This window comes from Cynocephalus volans, chromosome 1 (genome assembly GCF_027409185.1).
Source record: "Cynocephalus volans isolate mCynVol1 chromosome 1, mCynVol1.pri, whole genome shotgun sequence".
NCBI lineage: Eukaryota > Metazoa > Chordata > Mammalia > Dermoptera > Cynocephalidae > Cynocephalus > Cynocephalus volans.
The window spans coordinates 274,622,280-274,642,537 of NC_084460.1; the positions used below are offsets into that span (position 1 = coordinate 274,622,280).

The 20,258-nt window shown below is 33.6% G+C and overlaps 1 protein-coding gene across 1 annotated transcript in view; it reads right to left on the reverse strand.

The window, feature by feature from the left end:
• Nucleotides 1-20,258, reverse strand: part of KANSL1L (KAT8 regulatory NSL complex subunit 1 like) — a 124,730-nt gene that overhangs the window by 1,685 nt on the left and 102,787 nt on the right. The window contains 9 exon segments of the mRNA XM_063092705.1: nt 3-47; nt 50-68; nt 977-1,145; nt 2,257-2,369; nt 3,716-3,770; nt 5,267-5,391; nt 6,328-6,443; nt 10,352-10,480; nt 19,007-19,114. Of these exon segments, the coding sequence (XP_062948775.1) occupies nt 3-47; nt 50-68; nt 977-1,145; nt 2,257-2,369; nt 3,716-3,770; nt 5,267-5,391; nt 6,328-6,443; nt 10,352-10,480; nt 19,007-19,114 (879 nt within the window).

Genomic DNA, 20,258 nt, shown 5'->3' on the forward strand with positions numbered 1-20,258 from the left:
ATCTTGGTATAATAAGGCTGCTGTGTCTTCATCCTTCAGCGGAAAGCCCGTCGTTCCCAGCACAAAGACTGAAAGGGGAAACATTTTCAGTTAAGTTTCAACTAATTTATTTTGTTTAAATTCACATGTCAAGTAATCTGTAAATGTCAATTTTGTAATAATTGTAATTCTGTTCTTTTAGCACATAAATGTACAAATTTTTATTTGGACCTAAATATCTCAACTCAAAATGGAACGTGCTGAGAATTAAGTGACCTTTGGGAATTATTGCTTTACTCAGCCTCTGCCAAGAAGAGAAAATGCTGTCATAGGGCATTGGTCTTCATTTTCAGCCTAAGAGCACTTTGGGAAAGTGTTAAGTTTGATCTGCTTCTACTTAAATATCTTCATTTTCATTCCATCATTATTACCGATATCTATTGACTTTTTCTTTCCTGAGCTTCCTACAACTTGCCTATTAATTTCTATAGTCTCCACTCTCTCCATTCTAGATCTGGTTCTTCTTTTTCAACATCTGTTTATGAAGAAAGGTACACAAACTTTATGGGTACTGCAGTGTTAGAAAATTCTCACCTTGAGTTGGGGACTGGATCTATTGGGGAACAAGTAAAAACCTTTTGTATCAGGATTAAGAGAAATAGCAGCTAACATTTACTGTGTACGAGGTGCTTTTCTCCATTAATCAGATTTGTTTGGTGAGGAAACATTGATGGTATCCTCATTTCCTGGTAGATAAAAGAGTAGGTGGAAATTGGTACTGACACGTTACACAAAAAGTGATTATAGTTAGTGATGAAACTAGACTACTGGAATACAGATCTCCTGATTTGTACCCAGCATTTTCTACTGAATTGTCTTACCGAATTTATGTAACAATGAAACTTAATTTGCAATAAGCAATTTCTACAAACAAGTAAAAAAAAATTAAAAGTCACTTAAAAGAAAGTTTAGAAGTTTAGTCATATATTACAGTTACCTTCATTTCTTGACTTTCATTTAAAGAAGGTGAGCCCTGTGCACACAGACCTTGGCCTTCTGAAGGAAACTCAAGAGGACTTTCAGTAGTGCATTGCTGACTGCTACTAGAGTCATTAGGGTATTCTTTCAAAAGCAAGTCCTGTCCTTCAACATTTTTACTGTAAATTCTGACAAGAAAAGAAAATATATAATTATTTGTTATTTCTCAAGGTCTTAACATTTTATGAACATTAAGTTATCGTTAAGTCATGTTAACTTAGTAGCTTTTATTTAAACAGATTTTTAAAAATTCATGTGATCTTCCTGATGCTATTATTTTCATATCTCAAAAGGTCAAATAACTATGAAATGAAATATTTTGCCAACTCATAGTAGTGTTTTATTTGGTGTGCTTTTGATTTCGAAAACAAGAAGGGGCAATTATTTGACCTTTACAATCTTTGAGTTCCCAGGGAATTCTATAATTATTGTAATATCATCCATTAAGGACTCAATTCACATTTTCTTCTGTACTTCTGGAAAGTTGTCCCTGGAATGTGAACAAAGATGAGAATTCCAGAATCTCACATCTCTCATGTTAGGAAAAATCTTGGAACAAGGATCTACAGAGATCTGGATAATCTTAAGACCTAAGCAGAGAAATGTATTTTAATGATACTAATTAAATGAAAGCTACCCCTTAACTCAAGTAACTACCAGACTTCACATGATCTTGCTTTTTGAGTTTTGGCTTTATAAAAATAACCAAATGTAAATATAAAATACCAGGGATTCTCTCAAATATGTTATTACTAATTATGTCTATGATCTGTACACTCTCCCCTCAAAGTCTTTGTGTTTTTAAAAGTATTAGATTATTTGCTTTTTAAACTGGACAGGTTTCTTGAGAAATTTTTTTAAAGAAAAACATTTTTGAAGTAGTTATCATTAAACTGGATTAACTGAATCTAGTCCCCAGTGTTAGGGCCACTGTTACAGTAGATTGAAATGACCTACTTTATATAAAAAGTGAATTTTCGTATTAATTTCTAGTTAAATCTATTCCTGCGGCTGACAACATAAGAATAGAGTGCAATAAAATACAGCAACTGATTTCATAATCATGTAATTAGCCCGAATATATTTAGAATATATGCAGTGTTTCACCTCTAGTGAACAAATATCTGATGTTACATTATTATATTTTCCTTTTTGGTAGTCTCCCCCAAAATTCATTCAGAAACTTTGTTCATTCCACATGCATTCCATGGTTTTGGGTTGTAAATTTATAACACCTGCCTGTTGTTTCTTCTATGCCACTTGCTTTGTTCCCATAGTGACCACCTGGCTTGCTCTCTCTCTTCGTGTTTTTTGTGTCTTAGGGAGAAGATTTCATCAGAAAGGTCTTCTATCTGGAATTAGAAATAAAAATTTTTGCTTTTATCAGAAACATTTTGAAATATGAGAACACGTTTCAAATATTTCTTCATCTAAAGAACAATAGGAAGCAAACTAAAATAAATGCTCTCTGTGTAAGTTAAGAAAACAAATGTTATAAGATGAGCTTCAAATTTCTGGAAGAAGAGAGTCAACTTTTTTAAAAAACTTTTTTTATTATTGGTTTATGTTTTAAGACTTAACTTAGATGACAGATGGGTTCACAGTGCTTTCCATTTGCCACAGCTTTTATAAAATAGTCCTAATGTTTTATTCATTCAACAGAATTTTTATTGATTGCCTGTTATGGAGCACACTGTTTTAGGAACATTTTAACATCAAAGAGAAGTAAAACTGATCACCTGAGATAAATCAGAATTAATTTAATGAACGACGTATCTGTAGTTCTAGCCTGGGTAACAGCTTTGGTTATGGTGTTAAGAATTTGGATTTCTAGGCTAGGATCATTCCGAACTAGACAGGAATTTGTTAGAAGAGGGAAGGGCATTAAAGGGTAAATCTTAGTAGTTGAAAAACAGGGCCACTGGGCATAGAAAGATTGTTATGTGACAGAAACCTAGTGTCTTCTATATAAAACTGCTTCTAGAGACTATCACCTTGGAATTAGTTTGGTTATACAGTATTTTTCCTTGAAATTGTTCTTGTCATAATGTAATTTTACCCATATAGGTCCATAATCCCTTACCTGCAATTCCAAAATCCAAAAATCTGAAAAAACAAGTTCCTTATAATTTCACTTGGTGACACAGCCTGATCTGAAATGGTGTGATGCTATTTTTAGTATCTCACTTTGAATATTTCACTACAGAAACATTAATGTTTGATTAATATTACAAAAACTGTCCTAGACTTTATTGGTATTAAATGACGTGTGCCACATTACTTTTCCAAAGTTCAAAATTTTTCAATTCAAAAGCCAAATTGTCCCTATTATTTTGAAAATGGCAATGTAGACTTGAATATTAAGACTAATCTCCTCATGCAGAAAAGTATGATTAATACTGAGAAGGAATGTAGATATTCACATAAATTCAACATCTCAACAACTCATATAAGCAAATGGTATATTTTATTTTTGCTTTTCTTTACTCTTTATGTTTATACATTATTGACTTTGCAGTCATTTGCACAGAAACATTTTCTAATTGAATTAACATCCTTTTTGAAGAACTTTCTTTTCATAAGTGAAAAGAAAAAATCAGTAGAAGTTAAAGGGCTTATGTTTCCCTTTAGCTCCTTCAATGTCAAATTAAGCAGACTTCATAACTTGCAACTATCCCATTAATGAAAGGCAGCTTACCTCTTCTTCACCTAAATTACATTCATCCAAAGGCTGAAGAACAACCATCCTCCAGCTGTTGAAGATACAAACCAGTTTCAAACAGTTTTTATTAATCTATCTAAATGTAGCATTTCTATTCTTTAAGCACAGCAAAGTACATTAGTGTTTTCTTTTCTTGGGACTTCCATAATTCAGATGATTGTCTTTTAACCTTTTAGTTTTTTAAAGGCAAAACATTTGTATTATGAGAAAAGGACAAGGAGAAGATGAGGCTTTACTTTTGGCCTTACAGTGAACAGTCTCTTCTGAAGAGCTGCATTTTATATGTAATAATTATTTACTGACTTTGAATTAAGTAGTGGTATGCTGATAAACTGGCTTGGCCAAAAAAAAAAAAAAGACTTGTGTTTGCCAGTTTCTTTGATGTGAAAATGCATATTATGGCCCCTTTTGAGCTACCAATAGTTTAACAACTGGCTCACAGAATTCTCCTATATTTATAACAACCAGCCCAAGCAGCTAGCTCCAGCCTACGCTGCAAAGTGAAAAACATTGTTGCTTGTAGAATTTAATAAATGATATTCCTTACTTATGTAGAAAATATTGACAGATTCTCCATAGAAGTTCTCATAATACCTCCCAGAGTATTAGAGTTTTCTCAGTACCTCAAAGTAATTATAAAGTAACAAGAAGAATTATGAAGTTAGAGTAGAGATGGGTAGGAATCAACTGCAGTTGTGACCTACCTCTTATTTGCTTCCAGCCTTTTCTATTTCTACCTCCCGGTAACATACTCATATTAAGAAACTGCTTTTATCATTGCTAAAATGTTTGGTCAGCTTCAGGGCCAGTAGGAAGTAGATCTATGTATGGCATTCAGGGACCTCCACAGTCTGTTTCCAGTCCTAACTCCCCCTTATCAACCTACACAAAACCTCAATATCTGGCTAAGCCTTGCATACTTGTTCGTGTGCCATTGTTGTGGTCTCCCTTTGTAAATACTGTCTCTACCTTCTCCCTTCTTCAGGGATGTCTTCTCAGATCTTCCAGCTCATCTTTTTATTTAATGTGTTTACTGATAAGTTGGTAATACATCAAAATCTCAATTTTTGTCACAGGTTTACTGTTTTACAGTGGGAATGCTCCTTGAAAAGGTAGTTACTTTCTTTGAATTCTTTGCAACCTTGTGCACACCTCTGTCTTTAAAGGCAAGGATTTTTTGTTGCTATAGTTTTTACATCACTAAAGTACCTTTTAGTGCCATATACATAATAGGTACCTAAATATCACTGAATGAAAAAAAACCCTCTAAGAATACTAACGTTAATCAGTCTAAGGATTTCCAATTCTTTATAAAAACTGAGAAATAAAGTTGTGATAATTTATGGCACTTTTTCTTCAACATGAGTAATTTTAAGGTTTCTTCCACCATTTTCCCTCCATGGCTGTATAAGTAGGGAAGGAAGTGGGGGACATCCTTCTTTCATGAATTAAAATTCCAACTTCACTCCAAAAATTTAAATTTATTAAAGTAAAGAAGAAAGAAAAAAAAGATGTAAGTATACACACCTTGGAGTAAGTATTTCCTTATATTGGAGTTTCTCTAACTTCGCTGGGGCTACTAATGACATGGGAATCACAATGTTATCTATATCATAAGAGCTCTCACTTCTTAATCTCCGTCGTGCAGTAGTCTGCAAAACAGGATTACAGTATTGTTTTACAGTCATTTCTAGTTACCTGTGATGATATCTTCCTTTCATGAGTTTAAATGTGGCAGTGCACTTGTTACGTAATTTTTGTAAATACATTGTTACAAAATCTGACTATAAAATGTTAAGAAAACCAACTAAGTATACCTATCTTTTGTAAACCAAAACAATCTCTTGGCAGGTGTGTAATGTATACTTATGTGTACAAATATACATGCTTATTTTTGAGACCATAAAAAATAGTAATGCCTTAAAATGCAAAACTTCCTATCAAAAATGACTAACTTAGGGGCTTGACCGTTAGCTCACTTGGTAGAGTGTGGTGCTGATAACACCAGAGTCAGGGGTTTGTATCCCTGTACTGGCCAGCTTCCTAAATAAATAAAACTATAAAGCACCCTGAACGTGAATGAAATGATCATTGAACAAACCCACTTTTTATTAGGAAAAGCTATAAAATATTCTTCAGTAAGCCCTTTTATAAAGATCATTAGTACAATCTTCATTTGTATATTTCTGGTCCCTGAGCATCAGACTGTTCATTTTTAAGTCCTCTCATCTTTGACCCTTACTGCCAGGTTAGATAACAAAAAAACCAGAGTAAGAACACAAGTCCTGATTCTCATAAGCAAGACTACATTTAGCTTTATATGTTAAGGAGTAGAGATAGTCCTGATAAACTAAGTTTTTAAGACAGAAAAAAAAGCCGTAACCAGAGATTAATGAACTATTAACTTCCTAGTGAAAAAAAGTTCTATTTAAGCAAATTTATTGTTTCCTAATAGGAGAGCTGAATGTGCCAATATGTGCTAATGAATAAGGCTGTTATAGATTAGCAAGATACTTTAAAAAATCAGCAGGTTTTATTTTAAAACTCTGTAAAGCAATTTTAGAGTTGAATATACAGAAAAAACTTACTTGTGATGATGCATTCTGGGTTCTTGGTATAACAACGTTAGAAACAGCAGTAAAATTGCTATGGGATCCTGGTTCTGTATGTTGAAAAGCAAATTCTTCAAATCTGGTTCTTTCTCCTGCCATAGAAGGAACCACTGAGAATGTCAAACATTAAACATGAACAATAGGTATTATTAGAATTATTTTTCTCATTAGGTGACAGGTGATTGATTCCTTATCTGTTGATTTTTTTTTCAACATGCAATCATATTTATGCTTCATAAATTTTAAAAATATTTTGCTTCCTACAGTATCCAACAACACTGTCAGTGTATGACTCATGTTCAACACCCATAAAAATGCCTCCATGCTTCATGTAAATTTCCAATTAATACCCAAGCACCTCACCATGTGCAGATTGTTTTGATTTCTATTAACAGACATCAGTTTGGCAAATTCTTGAAATTTATAAACGTGAGATAACAATGTAGACTTCAAAGTCCATCTCTTGCTCATAAGAATGTTTTATCCATCCATTGATGTTTTTGTGTGGATATGCAGTTTCCTGTGTTTTTATGTCTGAGTAATTTAATATTTGTATCAATATAGATAAAAACTATTCCTTTTTTTTTTCTTTTTTTACTGTGACTGAATTGTTAATTGAATTTTAGTTCATTTAAATTTGAATAGTCACCTTTGTGACTACTGGCTACTCTCTTGGGACAGCACAGATAGAGAACATTTCCATCATCACAGAAAGTTCTATTTAGACAGTGCCCTGACCCAGAGGGTGACTGGTCAGTAATTTTTGCTCACAGACTTGTTTTTAATATTGAAGATTTAGTTTTCTTCCAACTGATAAAATTTTTTTCTCATTTAAAAAAATTTTTAAAAAAAATTTATCAATATACAGTGTAGTTGATTTTTGTGCCCCTTTACCAATTCCTCCTTTTCCCCCCTCCCTCTCTTCCCCTCCCCCATCAACATCATATCTATTCACTTATCTTAACAAGTTCAAGGATTGTTGTGATTGTTGTGATTGTTGTGTTTCTTTTTACCCATTTATTTGTAAATTTATTTATTTTTATTAGCTCCCACATATAAGTGAGAACATGTGGTATTTCTCTTTCTGTGCCTGGCTTATTTCACTTAATATAATTTTCTCTAAGTCCATCCATGTTGCTGTGAATGGTAGTATTTCATTCTTTTTTACAGCAGAGTTGAGATATCATTTCACTCCAGTTAGGATGGCTAATATCCAAAAGACTGAGAATAATAAATGCTGACACGGATATGGAGAAAAGGGAACCCTCCTACACTGTTGGTGGGACTGCAAAATGATGCATTATGGAAAATGGTATAGAGGTTCTTCAAACAACTACAGATAGATCTACCATATGACCCAGCTATCTCACTGCTGGGAATAAACCCAAAGGAATGGAAATCATGTCGAAGAGATATCTGTACTCCCATATATATTGCAGTGCTATTTACAATAGCCAAGAGTTGGAACCAGCCTAAATGCCATCATTGGATGAGTGGATAAGAAAAATGTGGTATATCTACACAATACTACTATATTGATTTTTTAAAATTCATGTACTAGAGGTCGTTAAAAATTTCATGCGAGATTCATGTTATCTTTTAATTCTATTTTTCAACAGACTATTTGAAGTACTCTCCTATCGCTGGTGGTAGGTGGCAGGGGGGAGGAAATGAAAAAAGAAGAGTAACCCACAGTTCTGCCACTAGTATTTCCATTTTCGGTGGTCTTAGCAGTTTTTATCCAACACATTTCATATTTTTTCTTGAATAATTTCATTCCCTCTGATGGAGTTTGGATATGTTGTCCCTGCCAAAATTCGTATGGATATTTGATCCCCAATGTGGCAGTGTTGGAAACTGATTGAGTTATGAGGGTGGATCCCTCATGAATAGAATAATGCTCTCCCTGGGGGAGGGGGGATTAATGAGTAAGTTCTCCCTCTATTAGTTCCCGTGAGAGCTTGCTGTTTAAAGGACCCTGGCACCTCCTCTCTCTCTCTCTCTCTCTCTCTCTCTCTCTCTCTCTCTCTCTCGCTTCCTCTCTCTTGGTTCCTCTCACCACGTGATCTGCTTGTACCCACTGGCTGCCTGCCACTTCTCCGCCATGAGTAGAAGCGGCCTGAGTACTGTGCCAGTTGCAGCTGTCCCAGAATCATAAGCCAAATAACTGTTCTTTATAAATTCCCAGTCTCAGGTATTTCTGTTATAGCAACACAGATGGACTAAAACACTGCCCCTTGATTCTTGTTTTCTGTAACTCCTGTCAGAGGTTGAGCTGCCAGGACTGATCTTGATTTTCTTACCTATTCTCATTTTTTCAAAACTTTTGACTTTCTGTTCTACTTTTTGTGAGGTTTCTTTAACTTGATCTTCTGAACAGTTTATAGATTTTTGAAAAATTCCTACTATTAAAGTACTAATTTATTAAAGTTCTTGTTCTCTGGTATTCATTTTTATAGCATCCCATTCTTCGGTTATGGATTTCTCTTCTCAGGATATTGATTAGAAGTTTACTTCTATTGGTAATATCTGTTTCCTCCAAGTTCCTTTTTTCTGTTTGTTTTGGTTCCCTATTTGTAAGTGTATATTTATATATTTATTTGTTCACTTATTTTATTTTCGTATGAATCTTAAAAAATAAGAATACTTTCCTGTACAATGTAAAATCTAATACCCTTGTCTTCCATTTCCCCAGTTGTTAAAAAGTTTTGTTTATGGCTAGTTTCTTTAAATCAGGATCTACATACTGAAATTGGTTATTGTCTCCTAGGTTTCTTATAATCCAGAACAGTTCATTTTTCATGACATTGACTTGTTTAAGGGACTAGACCAGATGTCCTGCACTTTTGGAATTAACTAGTTATTTCTTTGTAGTATATCATTTCATTTGTTCTTCAACCCTGTATTCCATCAAACTCAAAGTTAGATCTAAAGTATCAATTCAAATGAAACATTTTACATCTTAGTTAACATGTATTTCATAATGCATCTTATTAAGAGGTCGAAAAAAGTTTTCCTATGCTTTGGTATGCATGTATGAAAATTTGTCAAAAGCTATGTGATCCTTGGTTCTGTCAAGAGTGTGACACTTAAAAGCATAATGAAACCTCTGAACATGTGTGGGAGTTTGTCAATTTTGTGCCACACTGTAGTTGATCAGGTAGTGATTATCAGGCAGTGACTTGGTCTCTTATGGTGGGATTTCTAAAGACACTATATATAAATGTGTTAAATCCACTGTGTGTAATTATAGTGCAGCACATCTTGGATGTGGTTTCTAATTTATTAGGTGTGTTATTGAATATTACATCTGGAGAATACTTGACTAATGTATATTGTGTTATATCCACTGGAACAAAGCACAAGAACCAAAAGAGTATGTAGATAATTTGCTATTCAAAATATGTCTTGCCAGTTAAGTTTTATGTATCATTAGCAATAACTATGGCAATTATTTTGTCTCAAATCCCCTCAACAAATCCCACTTTGTATTACTAGAAGAGTTCTAGTTTCCAAAGATATCTCTTGATCATCTTGGATCTGTAAATTTATGGATTCCTAAGAAGAACAGAACAGGGTTGTTGAGTTGAATCTTGGCCAATTTCTCAAAATCCTGAGAAATCTACAGTGAATCCACACTTCCACAGTTGGTACCAGTAATGGTAATAAATTTCTGTAAGTTAACTTTGTACTAACATTATTCTGAGTCCAGAACACAACCATGGAGACTAAATCCTGTCCAGGGGACAATTGGTAGAAGACAACTGATGAAAGAACATAGGAAAGAAATAACTGACTGCCGTAAAGTGGATAGATACCCAGTCCACAATTGTGAATGAACTCCAGGCACATGCTGTTTAATGTTCATAGGGTCATAGATGTTTTGTAATTAGTGACTGTTCTGTATTATGAACTCCTATGAGACAGGGGTTCTTTGAAGATCAGAATTTTTTTATTTTCAATATTTAGCACTGGTACTCATACCCTCATTTTAACCTACCTAATGCTGTTTCACTCAAATGTCTTTTCTTTCTTCCCTGTAACAGTTGTGCAGAAGATTCTGACCTTATTTGAGGCTTATATGTAGGTAAATATCCATTTCTCCTTTGATTCAGAGAAGTACTATGTACTAAAACAAATGAAAAGAAAGGAAATGTGAAGTTTTAATTCCTTAACATAGAGATAGTGAACATGTTAATTTTTTTATCTGTAACAGTGCATAATTTTAAGATACCAGTTCAAAATTACATATAATGAAATACTAACGTACCCAGATGGAAAAATTCAAACTAGAAATACCTGGAATAAGGTTTCTTAAAAACATCCTCAGGAAATGCACAATTTCCTATATTTGTTCCATTTTTTGAAGGGGATTAAAAGGGATGGTGATCTGTTCATAAAGTTCAGATCTGTAAATCTTGGCTGAATATGATTTGAATCCTAAAGTTAGTACTTGCTTACTCTTAGATCTGGAAATAATTCAGGACCAGGTAAGATTCACTAGGGTCACAACAGACTGGGACTCTGAGAGCAAGAACCAGATTTTATCCACCTCTGACAGTGACAAGCACCAATGAAAAAGTGACACACTTTTTAAAAACAATGAATTAGTCATTTAATATCTCTGTAACTCAGTTGTCTCATCCGTAAAATAGAGATAATAGCAGCTATCTTGGGGTTATGAGAATTAAATGAGTTAATTCCTGCTTAGTAAAAGGGTATGTGACATGACAGGTGTTCAATAAATGTTAGCTTTATTGTCATGGTTATTGTCCATTTGAACCCCGTATTTCCAGTTGTCTTAATAACCAAATAGGCTTCTTTTTTGAAGAGTTTGGAGATGTGGAGAAGAATGGAAAAGCAACATGTAGGCTGAAGCACCAAACTTTTTCACTGAAATAAAGGGCATATCCTACCAGTAGTGACCACGAATCTGGTTTCAAGATGGCAAAGCACCCTAAAAATGATAGAGAAAATTTTAGACCCAGGCACAGGGATGGATATGTACATCTACACTTGTAAGAAAAAAGGGTAACTTGTAAGTGAAGCAGAATTTGTGGGGAATCTCTGAAAGACTAATGATATGGAATGTGACTGAAGAAGAAACCCAGAGCAGAAGCACGTGAGCAAGTACTTCATGAAAATGTGTGATCAACACTAAAGGTGCTCTAGACCTGGAGGAGATAAAAACTGGGAACAGGACATGGAACAGTTATGTGGAGCAACTGATATATTGACTGCACATGCCAGTACTTCAGCCAGGCTATTTAATGAGATTATCTGTCTTGATAGGTAACAAAATCAGAGCTTTGGGCAGAGAAATGGATGATTGGACAGATGAGTGTAATACCAAGTGAAACTTTGAAACATCCTGCCCATATCCAACTCTATCTGAAAATAGTGTAGAGTGTAAATCTCTACCCTGCTCATCAAAATGGCCCCATAAACAGCAGTGGTAGAACAGTCTTAACAGTGAATATCAGCTTCAAAGATAAATACCGACACTAAAACAAAAAAGAGGTACAATGAACAAGTGGAAGAACCATCTCAAGAAATCGTTAATGGAGCATTCACAGAATACAGATTAACAAGTCTTTAAAACAATATTGCCAAGAGGAACACGCAAAGGCCCCTCTACAGAAATCTCAAGTGGAAATTAAGATTGTTCAAATTTAAAAGCAAAATCATCACTAGACTGCCAGAATGGACACAGCAGAAAACCAAAATTGCGGGCTGGAAGAGGAGTTCCACAACTTGACAGAATAAAGTGATGGAAAATATGAAGAAGAAAGAAAGACAAACCAAAATAGGGTAGCAGAATAGCGAGGATGAAGGGAAGGCCCTGTTGGAAGAAATGATAGCCACATTTTTTTTCCAGAATCATTAACATTAACCCTAAGATTTCAAGAACTCACTTGAATATCAAACAGAAAATGAAATAATAATTGTATAGCACATCACAGATGAAGATATCCTAAAAATTACAAGAGAAGGGGAAAAAAAATAACTGCAAAGGAATGAGAATCAGACTGACATAAAAGCTAGATGTAGAAAATGACGACGACCTTACAGAGATCAGGGAAAGTGGTAGTAGGTAGGTGGAGTTCTAAGATGGCCCCAAGATTTCCCACCACCCAGAAAAAGAGAAAGATGTTAAAAAGAAAACAAAACAAGATAGCAGGAGTAATTCTAAACTCATGCTTTAAAAAGGGCAACTAGAATTGTGAGAGATTTTAAAATGTACGTGTGCCTAGCACTTGCAGGTGTTTAAAAAGTTAGTTCCCATTTTTGTTTTAATGGGAACATTTTGCTGCAGTAATTTGAGCAAATCCCAGACAATTCACCCTTCTATTATCTTCTGCAAACAATTCACCACTCCCCTTGTCTTCTAAAAGCACACCAGACTTTGTGAAGGAATCTTAACTGTCACAAAAGGTGATGTTTTTCACAAAATTGTATTCAAGTGTTTTCTTCACTATCATTTTCCTTCAAATTCTTTAGTGTCTTTTAAGGTTTTAATGGACTCCTAAAACAGTAGGAAATGTATGACAATTCAGTCTGCACATTCTATTCACAGATGCTATTGATAATAACCCTCCCAGCCTTTCCCAAATTCTTAAGAGTCCATTTTGAAACACTACACCTTGACACAGCATCTCTCATATCTCCTTTCTCTTTCCTTCCCTTGCATTTATTTACTCAGTAAGTCACTTTGTAGAGAACCAATTACATGACAAGCACTATTCTAAACCCTAGGGACACAATGGTGAGCAAAACCAGCTCTTTACAAGCATTATCTCAAAGAATGCAACTGTAATGAATGCTAGAAAGAAGTACGTGATATTGAGATATTGCATTATACAGAACTAGTGAGAACTCTAGGACAGGCTTCCCCAGATGAAGTGGTAAGATTTCAAATGTGAACAGAAATAACTGATGGGCTAGGGGAAGAAAGAGAGAATAGCCTATGCAACAGTCCAAGGCAGCAGGGAGCACGACAGCTTTGGGAACTGGACAGCAGCTGTGTAATGTAGAGTAAGGGAGCATGGTGAGAGAACTGAGCAGTCAGGAGCCAGCCTGTGTAGGTAGGGCTTTAGAGGTCCTCTGATGAGAATATTCCTTCTCAAATGTTTCAGAGGGGTGGGGCTGGGAATCAAGTGTGATGTAATTAGATTCGCATTTTGAAATCTACAAAATTGGCTACAGTGATTGAAATAAAAATTGATTAGGAGGCTGTTTTAGCACTATAGGTATGCTTTGTGGCTGGTTTTTGTTAATTATGGAGCTATTGTTCCTCCTCTATCCACCCTTTAAAAAATAAACTTTATTTTGACATAATATCAGATTTACAGAAATTGAAATAGTACAAAGAATTCTTCATTTCATTCAGATTCCCCAAATGTTAGCATTTTATCGCATTTGCCCTAAACTCAAGTGAAATTAAATTGCTGAAATGATGTCACATCACCCCTAAATATATCAATGTATATTTCTCAAAAGCAAGGTTATTATTTTACATAGCCATAGATTTTTACAACTGTCGAAATCAAGAAATACTATTAGCTAATATATAGACTTTATTCAAATTTCACCAATTATCCCTATAGTGTTCTTTATAGAAAATTCTGGTCACTTATTGCATTCAATTGTCAGGTATCTTTTAAAGTCTTGTATTTTAAACAGTTCCACTGTCTTCCTTGTATTTCATAACCTTGAATATTTTGATAAGTACAGGCCCTTAAATTGGTTTTGTCTTGTATTTCCTCATGATGAGACTAATCTTATATTAATTCTTCTACCCACTACAATTTGATATTCCGCTATTTCCGTGTTGCCTGAAGTCAGTAATTGCAAAATCTAATGGATAGTACAGGATAAATCCAAGCTCTGTGTCAAGGCACAGATCTGTCTACTTACCTTCACACAATTTACCCTACAGGTCTACCAACCTGCCTGTAGGTACCTGAACACATTACACACTGTTTCATGTTTTCATGACAGGGCATGTGTTTGTTTCCCTTATTTAAAGCCTTGTTACTCAGTATGTGCCAACAGCATTTGAATCACCTGGACCCTTGTTAGAAATGCAAAATCTCAGGCCCCATTCCGGACTTGAATCAGAATCTGTGTTCTAGCAAAATCCCTCAAGTAATTTGTGTGCACATTAAAGTTTGAGAAGCACTGATGTGAAACACTTCACCCTTCCTCATTTGTAAATTCCAGTTAAGTAGCTGAAGCAGCACTTGGCATCATCTTTCTGGGGTTCATCTTGACCATTTCTCATGTCCCTTAACTTCTTCCTTCTCTTAAGCAGAGTTATACACTTCCTCTTTATAGAATATTTTTTATCATGTATCTATGCCTATCATACTATGTAATAGCTCGTTGTGTCTAGTTTCCTCTAGTATAATTTCTTTATTTCTTGTAATTCATTTTTGATTCTTCAGCACTTAATAGTCTGCCTGACACAGAGTAGATGCTCAATAAATACTGAACTCTAGTTTTACTTAATTCTGTAAAAATCACTAAGGGGAAAAGAAAAATTAATGACCAGCTATTTAAGAAAGATGTATCAGATAAAACCTAATTAATGCTTACTTATCTGGGGTGGAAGTGATAGGGAATGAGAGATTAGGATACAAAAGAACACTTCATTGATTTCCCTAATATTAACTCAAATGTGTTCTATACCTGTCTTAACTTTCCATTACTAAAGTCATTACATTAATGATACATTACTATTATTTCTGTGCCTGACATATTTATATTGCCTTATTTTTTAAGTCAGATAAATAGTATAGCAACATTAGAAGAAATATAATCACCTTAGAGCATGTCCCCATTGCCTAATTAAGGGGATATGTTCTGTAAAGGCTGACCGGTTAGCTCAGTTGCTTAGAGCGCAGTGTTATAACACCAATTTCATTATGTGAACATCGTAAAGTGTACTTACACAAACCTAGATAGTATGGCCTACTACACACCTAGGCGATATGGTATAGACTATTGCTCCTACATGAGTAATGCATTGCACTACAATGGTTATTATATCCCTAAGTGACTGGAATTTTTAACTCCATTATAATTTTATGGGACTAACATCTTATATGGGGTCTGTCATTGAAACATCATTAAACGGTACATGACTATTCTTTCATTTTTGCATATTCTCTTTCATAATTATGAATTTCATAATTTCATAGTTCATATTTCATAATTCATACATATTCAAATATGAAATAATTTTATTTAGAATAAATTAATGGTATTTTTTATGTTGTAATTCACTCTTCACTATTTTTTTACATGGTTACCTAACACTCCTGATTAGAGACAATATTATTTAGCTATTCTCTAGCTGCTGGGCATGATAGATATTACCATGATCATATTATTATTATTGCTATTATGCACATTCTTAAAATCATCTTCAAGGGTACACATTTTCCTTTTTGAAAAAGTTTAGTCTCAGGATAAATACTGAGTGGAATTACATCATGAAAAAGTACCTGAACATAACCTATCCTTTCCTGTACTTCTTTAATCTTTTTTACCCTAAGCATAAATAATTGTTCCTTGCCTTTGGTACTTTCATTCTTTTTCCATTCTCTTTAACTTTTTACTGTGGAAAATTTTCAAGCAAACACAAAAGGAGACTAGAATAATGTACTCCCAGTTACCTATTATTCAGCTTCAGCAATGGTCAGCTCATAACCTATCTCGTTTCATATGTCTCCCACCATGTTTTTTTGCTGGAGTATTCAACAGCAAGTACCAGACATATCTTTCTATTTACGTATATGTCAGCATGAATCTAACAAAGTAATTGATGAAGTGTGCGTGTATTTACGTAACCACAATGCATTATTACATCTAAAAAAATTAACAATAGTGCATTAATATCTAATAGCTAATCTATGTTCAAATTTCTCTGGTTGTTTCAAAAATTGTGTGTGTGTGTGTGTGTGTGTGTGTGTGTGTGTGTGTGTGTGTGTGTGTGTGTGTGTGTGTGTGTGTGTGTGTGTGTGTGTGTGTGTGTGTGTGTGTGTGTGTGTGTGTGTGTGTGTGTGTGTGTGTGTGTGTGTGTGTGTGTGTGTACAGAGCTGGTTTGTTCAAATCAGGATTCCAACAAGGTACACACATTGCATTTGGTTGATAGAAGAGTGAACATTTTTACATGGTTATAATTGTACCAAACACAGAAGTAATATATTTTCATCCTTTTATTTCACACCATTCTTTGGTAAATGTTTCCATCATTACATGAACTTTTAAGATATTTTTTACGGCTGCATATTCCACTGCAGTGTGTAGCTAACCATATCCCTATTATGCACTACACATTGGTGCTAATTTTTGATTATCACAAAAAATGTTGAGATGAATATACTTGTGAATAAAGGTTTCATATTTAGGACTACATTCTTTGAAATAGAATAACTGGGTCAGACTACAGAGTTAACAGTTCAGTCAACATTTATTGTGAGTAAATAACAAAAGTAAACAAGGTAGTTTTTTTGTTGTTTTTTTTTAACCACACTGAGCTCATTAAAAAAAAATACATAGTTTAAAGGCCTTGTAATGCATTTCACAGTGCTTCCTAAAAGGTTTTTATCAATTCTTAATGTTTTCTGAAATAGTTGAGGGTGCTGCTTTTACTACAGTCGTGCCAGAATTGATGATTGTAATGTTTAAACTTATTAATATAACAGGCAGAAATAGTAAGCATTTGTACAGAGTCCAACACTTAAGCTCTCAGGAAATGTTATCTACAATCATTTTCACTATTATTACCAAGGAGTATACGTAGTTTTTCTTCTAATTCTTTAAAGATATCATTTTGAACATTTAACTCTTTAATCCATCTGAAATGTATTTTAATGTTCATCCATCTTAAGTTGTTTCAATGTGCTGTATCACGAAGGGATCTCATTTTATTTTTTTCCAGAGAGTCAATGTTAATGCCAATGATTACAGAAGAAATCTAGTTGTTTAGAGCATAGACTCTGAGCCAGACTTCTTGTGCTTTACTCCTATTCAACTGTAATTTGGGGAAGGTTAGTCAAGGAGAATAATAATAATACCTATCTTGCAGGATTGTACAGATTAAATATAAGGAATGCTTCATAAGAATTTGTTGTCATTATTACTTATTGACTAGGCCATCCTTTCCTCACTGACAGGAAACACCACCTTTATCATATAACGAACCAATGGGTTTGTATCCAGGCTTTTTACTTAGTTCCCTTGATCTGGCTTCCATCAGTACCACCATATTTTAATGATTATATCTTTATTATAGTACATTTTGGTATCTGACACCTCCTCCTATTGATCTTTAAAATTATTTTAGCTATTCTTCAACATTTTACCTCTTAGATAAACTTCAGAATAACTTTGTTCCAAAAGAATACTTCTATAATTCTGATTAGAATTACATTCTATTTATAAATTAATTGGGGGAAAACTGACATAAATTACAATATTGTCTTCTCACAGGACAGTATTTCTCCATATAGGAAGGTCCCTCTTAGGTTCCTCAGTAAATTTTTGAAGTTTTCTTCATGTAGGTCCTTGTTAAGTTTAATCTCAGATATTTTATATTTTCATTGTCAATGTATCTAAGATAATTTATTCCTTTATATAGTCTATCTAGTTGTGACTAGCATTTATAAAACGTGCTGACTTTTATAAATATATTTTATAATAAAACTCTAGTTCTAACAGGCATTCATTTGACTTTTGAGTTTTTGAGGTAGATGATTATTTCATCTGGAAATAATTTATCTTAGTTTATATGACTTTTTTTATGTTAACAAGATTTTAACTGCAGATAATCAAAATATGCTGAAGTTTTTCTTTCTTCTAATTGCTTCCAAGCATAGACAGTGTCCTCACCCCCATTCATAGCACTCATAAATGTTTCATTATGATTTCCTCAAATTTTATTTTATAGTTTTAACATTTTATTTAACATCCTTGGAACCAACTATATTCTAATTCATAGTATGAAATGAGTGTGAAAAACTTCACTCAGAAAGAATCACAATACTGTTTATCAAACGGTTCTCCACTTTCCAACTGATATGTAATTCTTCCCTGGTTATATAATAAAGTATAAACTATGTAGTCTGCTTCACGGATCTAGTTTCTTAAATATAAGCAAAATGGAACCTGCACTAACTAGTATAGATTTCTGGCATGTTTCCATAAGTGGTTGGGCTAGATTTTCTTACTACTTTTTCCAGCAATACGTTTTATATTTTCCTCTGTTAAGTCTTCCCAATGGGCTTTAGAATTATTTAATCAAATTCTATTAGAACTTCAAGTTACATTGCATTAGTACTAATAGGAAGAGTTGATACACTTATTAATCTTACCATGCAGGAATGTTGTTTCTCCATATTTATTAAATTTTCTGTTATATTTATCAATAATATTTCATAATCTTCACCCAATAGGCATCACATATTTCTTGTTAAGATTGCTTTTGTGTATTTTCTACTGGTGTATGTGTGATTTGTGAGAAGTGAATTTTAAAAATTAACGATTTACATTTATTCTTTTGTTAAATTTTATTTCCTTAGAATGTGAAAATAATAAATATGAAGGATATAAAGGTATGTAATGTACAAGATTTGTAAATGTGACATACCAGGTGATGGAGATATGATACAGTCTCCTACAAATTTATTTTCGGCAAGGTCTCCTTTTAATTCAGTGTTTTTTAACAATGTTTCAAAGTGAAAATGAAGAGGCACATCTGGAAAAATAAAGTTACATAAGTATTTTCAGTGAACAGCACTCCTTACAGACTGTAATATTAAGATTGTTTTCTTTCTATAACTACCACATAAGCTAAGAAAAATAAGCAAAAGTTTGAAAATTCACAGCTATCAGAAGTGGCAAAGTACTTTTTCCAAGAATGTTGGTAGCAGTATTTTGGAAATTACTGATTAGGTGTATTTAATAAACAAATTAAAAAACTAACAGATGAACAACTTCATGAACTTCCTAAAATAGTGCATAAGGTGAACACTAATTGTAAATATTAATAAATACGACTCAAAAATGAATGAAAACAAATGCACCCCAGAGGTCTTTAAGAAAGCCAGGTTTCTTATAGCCCAACCTGGCTGACTCCAAATCCATTCCACCCCACCCCTACAGAGTCTGTACTTGAAATAATAAGGTTTCCAAAAGATACAATTACATGGTTTTAATTACTTGAGGGAAACCCACTATAATTCAGACGCAACCTTTTATGAAAACATCAAGTTTCACATGTCCTTAGCTTACTAACATAAATCACAAATGACTCTACTTTTACAAAGATTAAAACCTACTGATAAACTAGCTCTCTTCCTTTAAATAGAGACTAAGGGAGAGAGATTCAATTTACTACATTCATAGTCTATAATCTGACAACCTATGGGGAGCTAAGGAATAAAGTAGATGTGCTTCACATTTATTAAAGGGTTTTTTTTTCTGTCAATTAAGAATGTAAAAACAAAATCATCTTAAAAAGCATTCATTAATAGATGCCTAAACTTTTCCCTGAGAAACGTGAAGAAATATTTGATAAAGCAGTTAATGGTACACAAAGTTTTGCTAATACAAAAAGGTATTTATTTTTAAGAAAATTAGTTTTGAACACATAAATCAGGATAAATCCAGTAAGAGTCTGGATTTTAAACAAAGAGAAGATGTATTTTTCCCATGAATAATTATTTTAATGTCAGGTCCATATTCAAGTGTGGAAAAATATGCAAAAAGAAAAAATTGGTTCATGAATATCATTATTGAGTTTGTACCAAGGGACAGGAAAATGAGGATATAAGTTAAATATTCTCCCATAAAATGCTGCTTAAACATTTCAGGATTCTGATATTTTCCAGTTACATAAA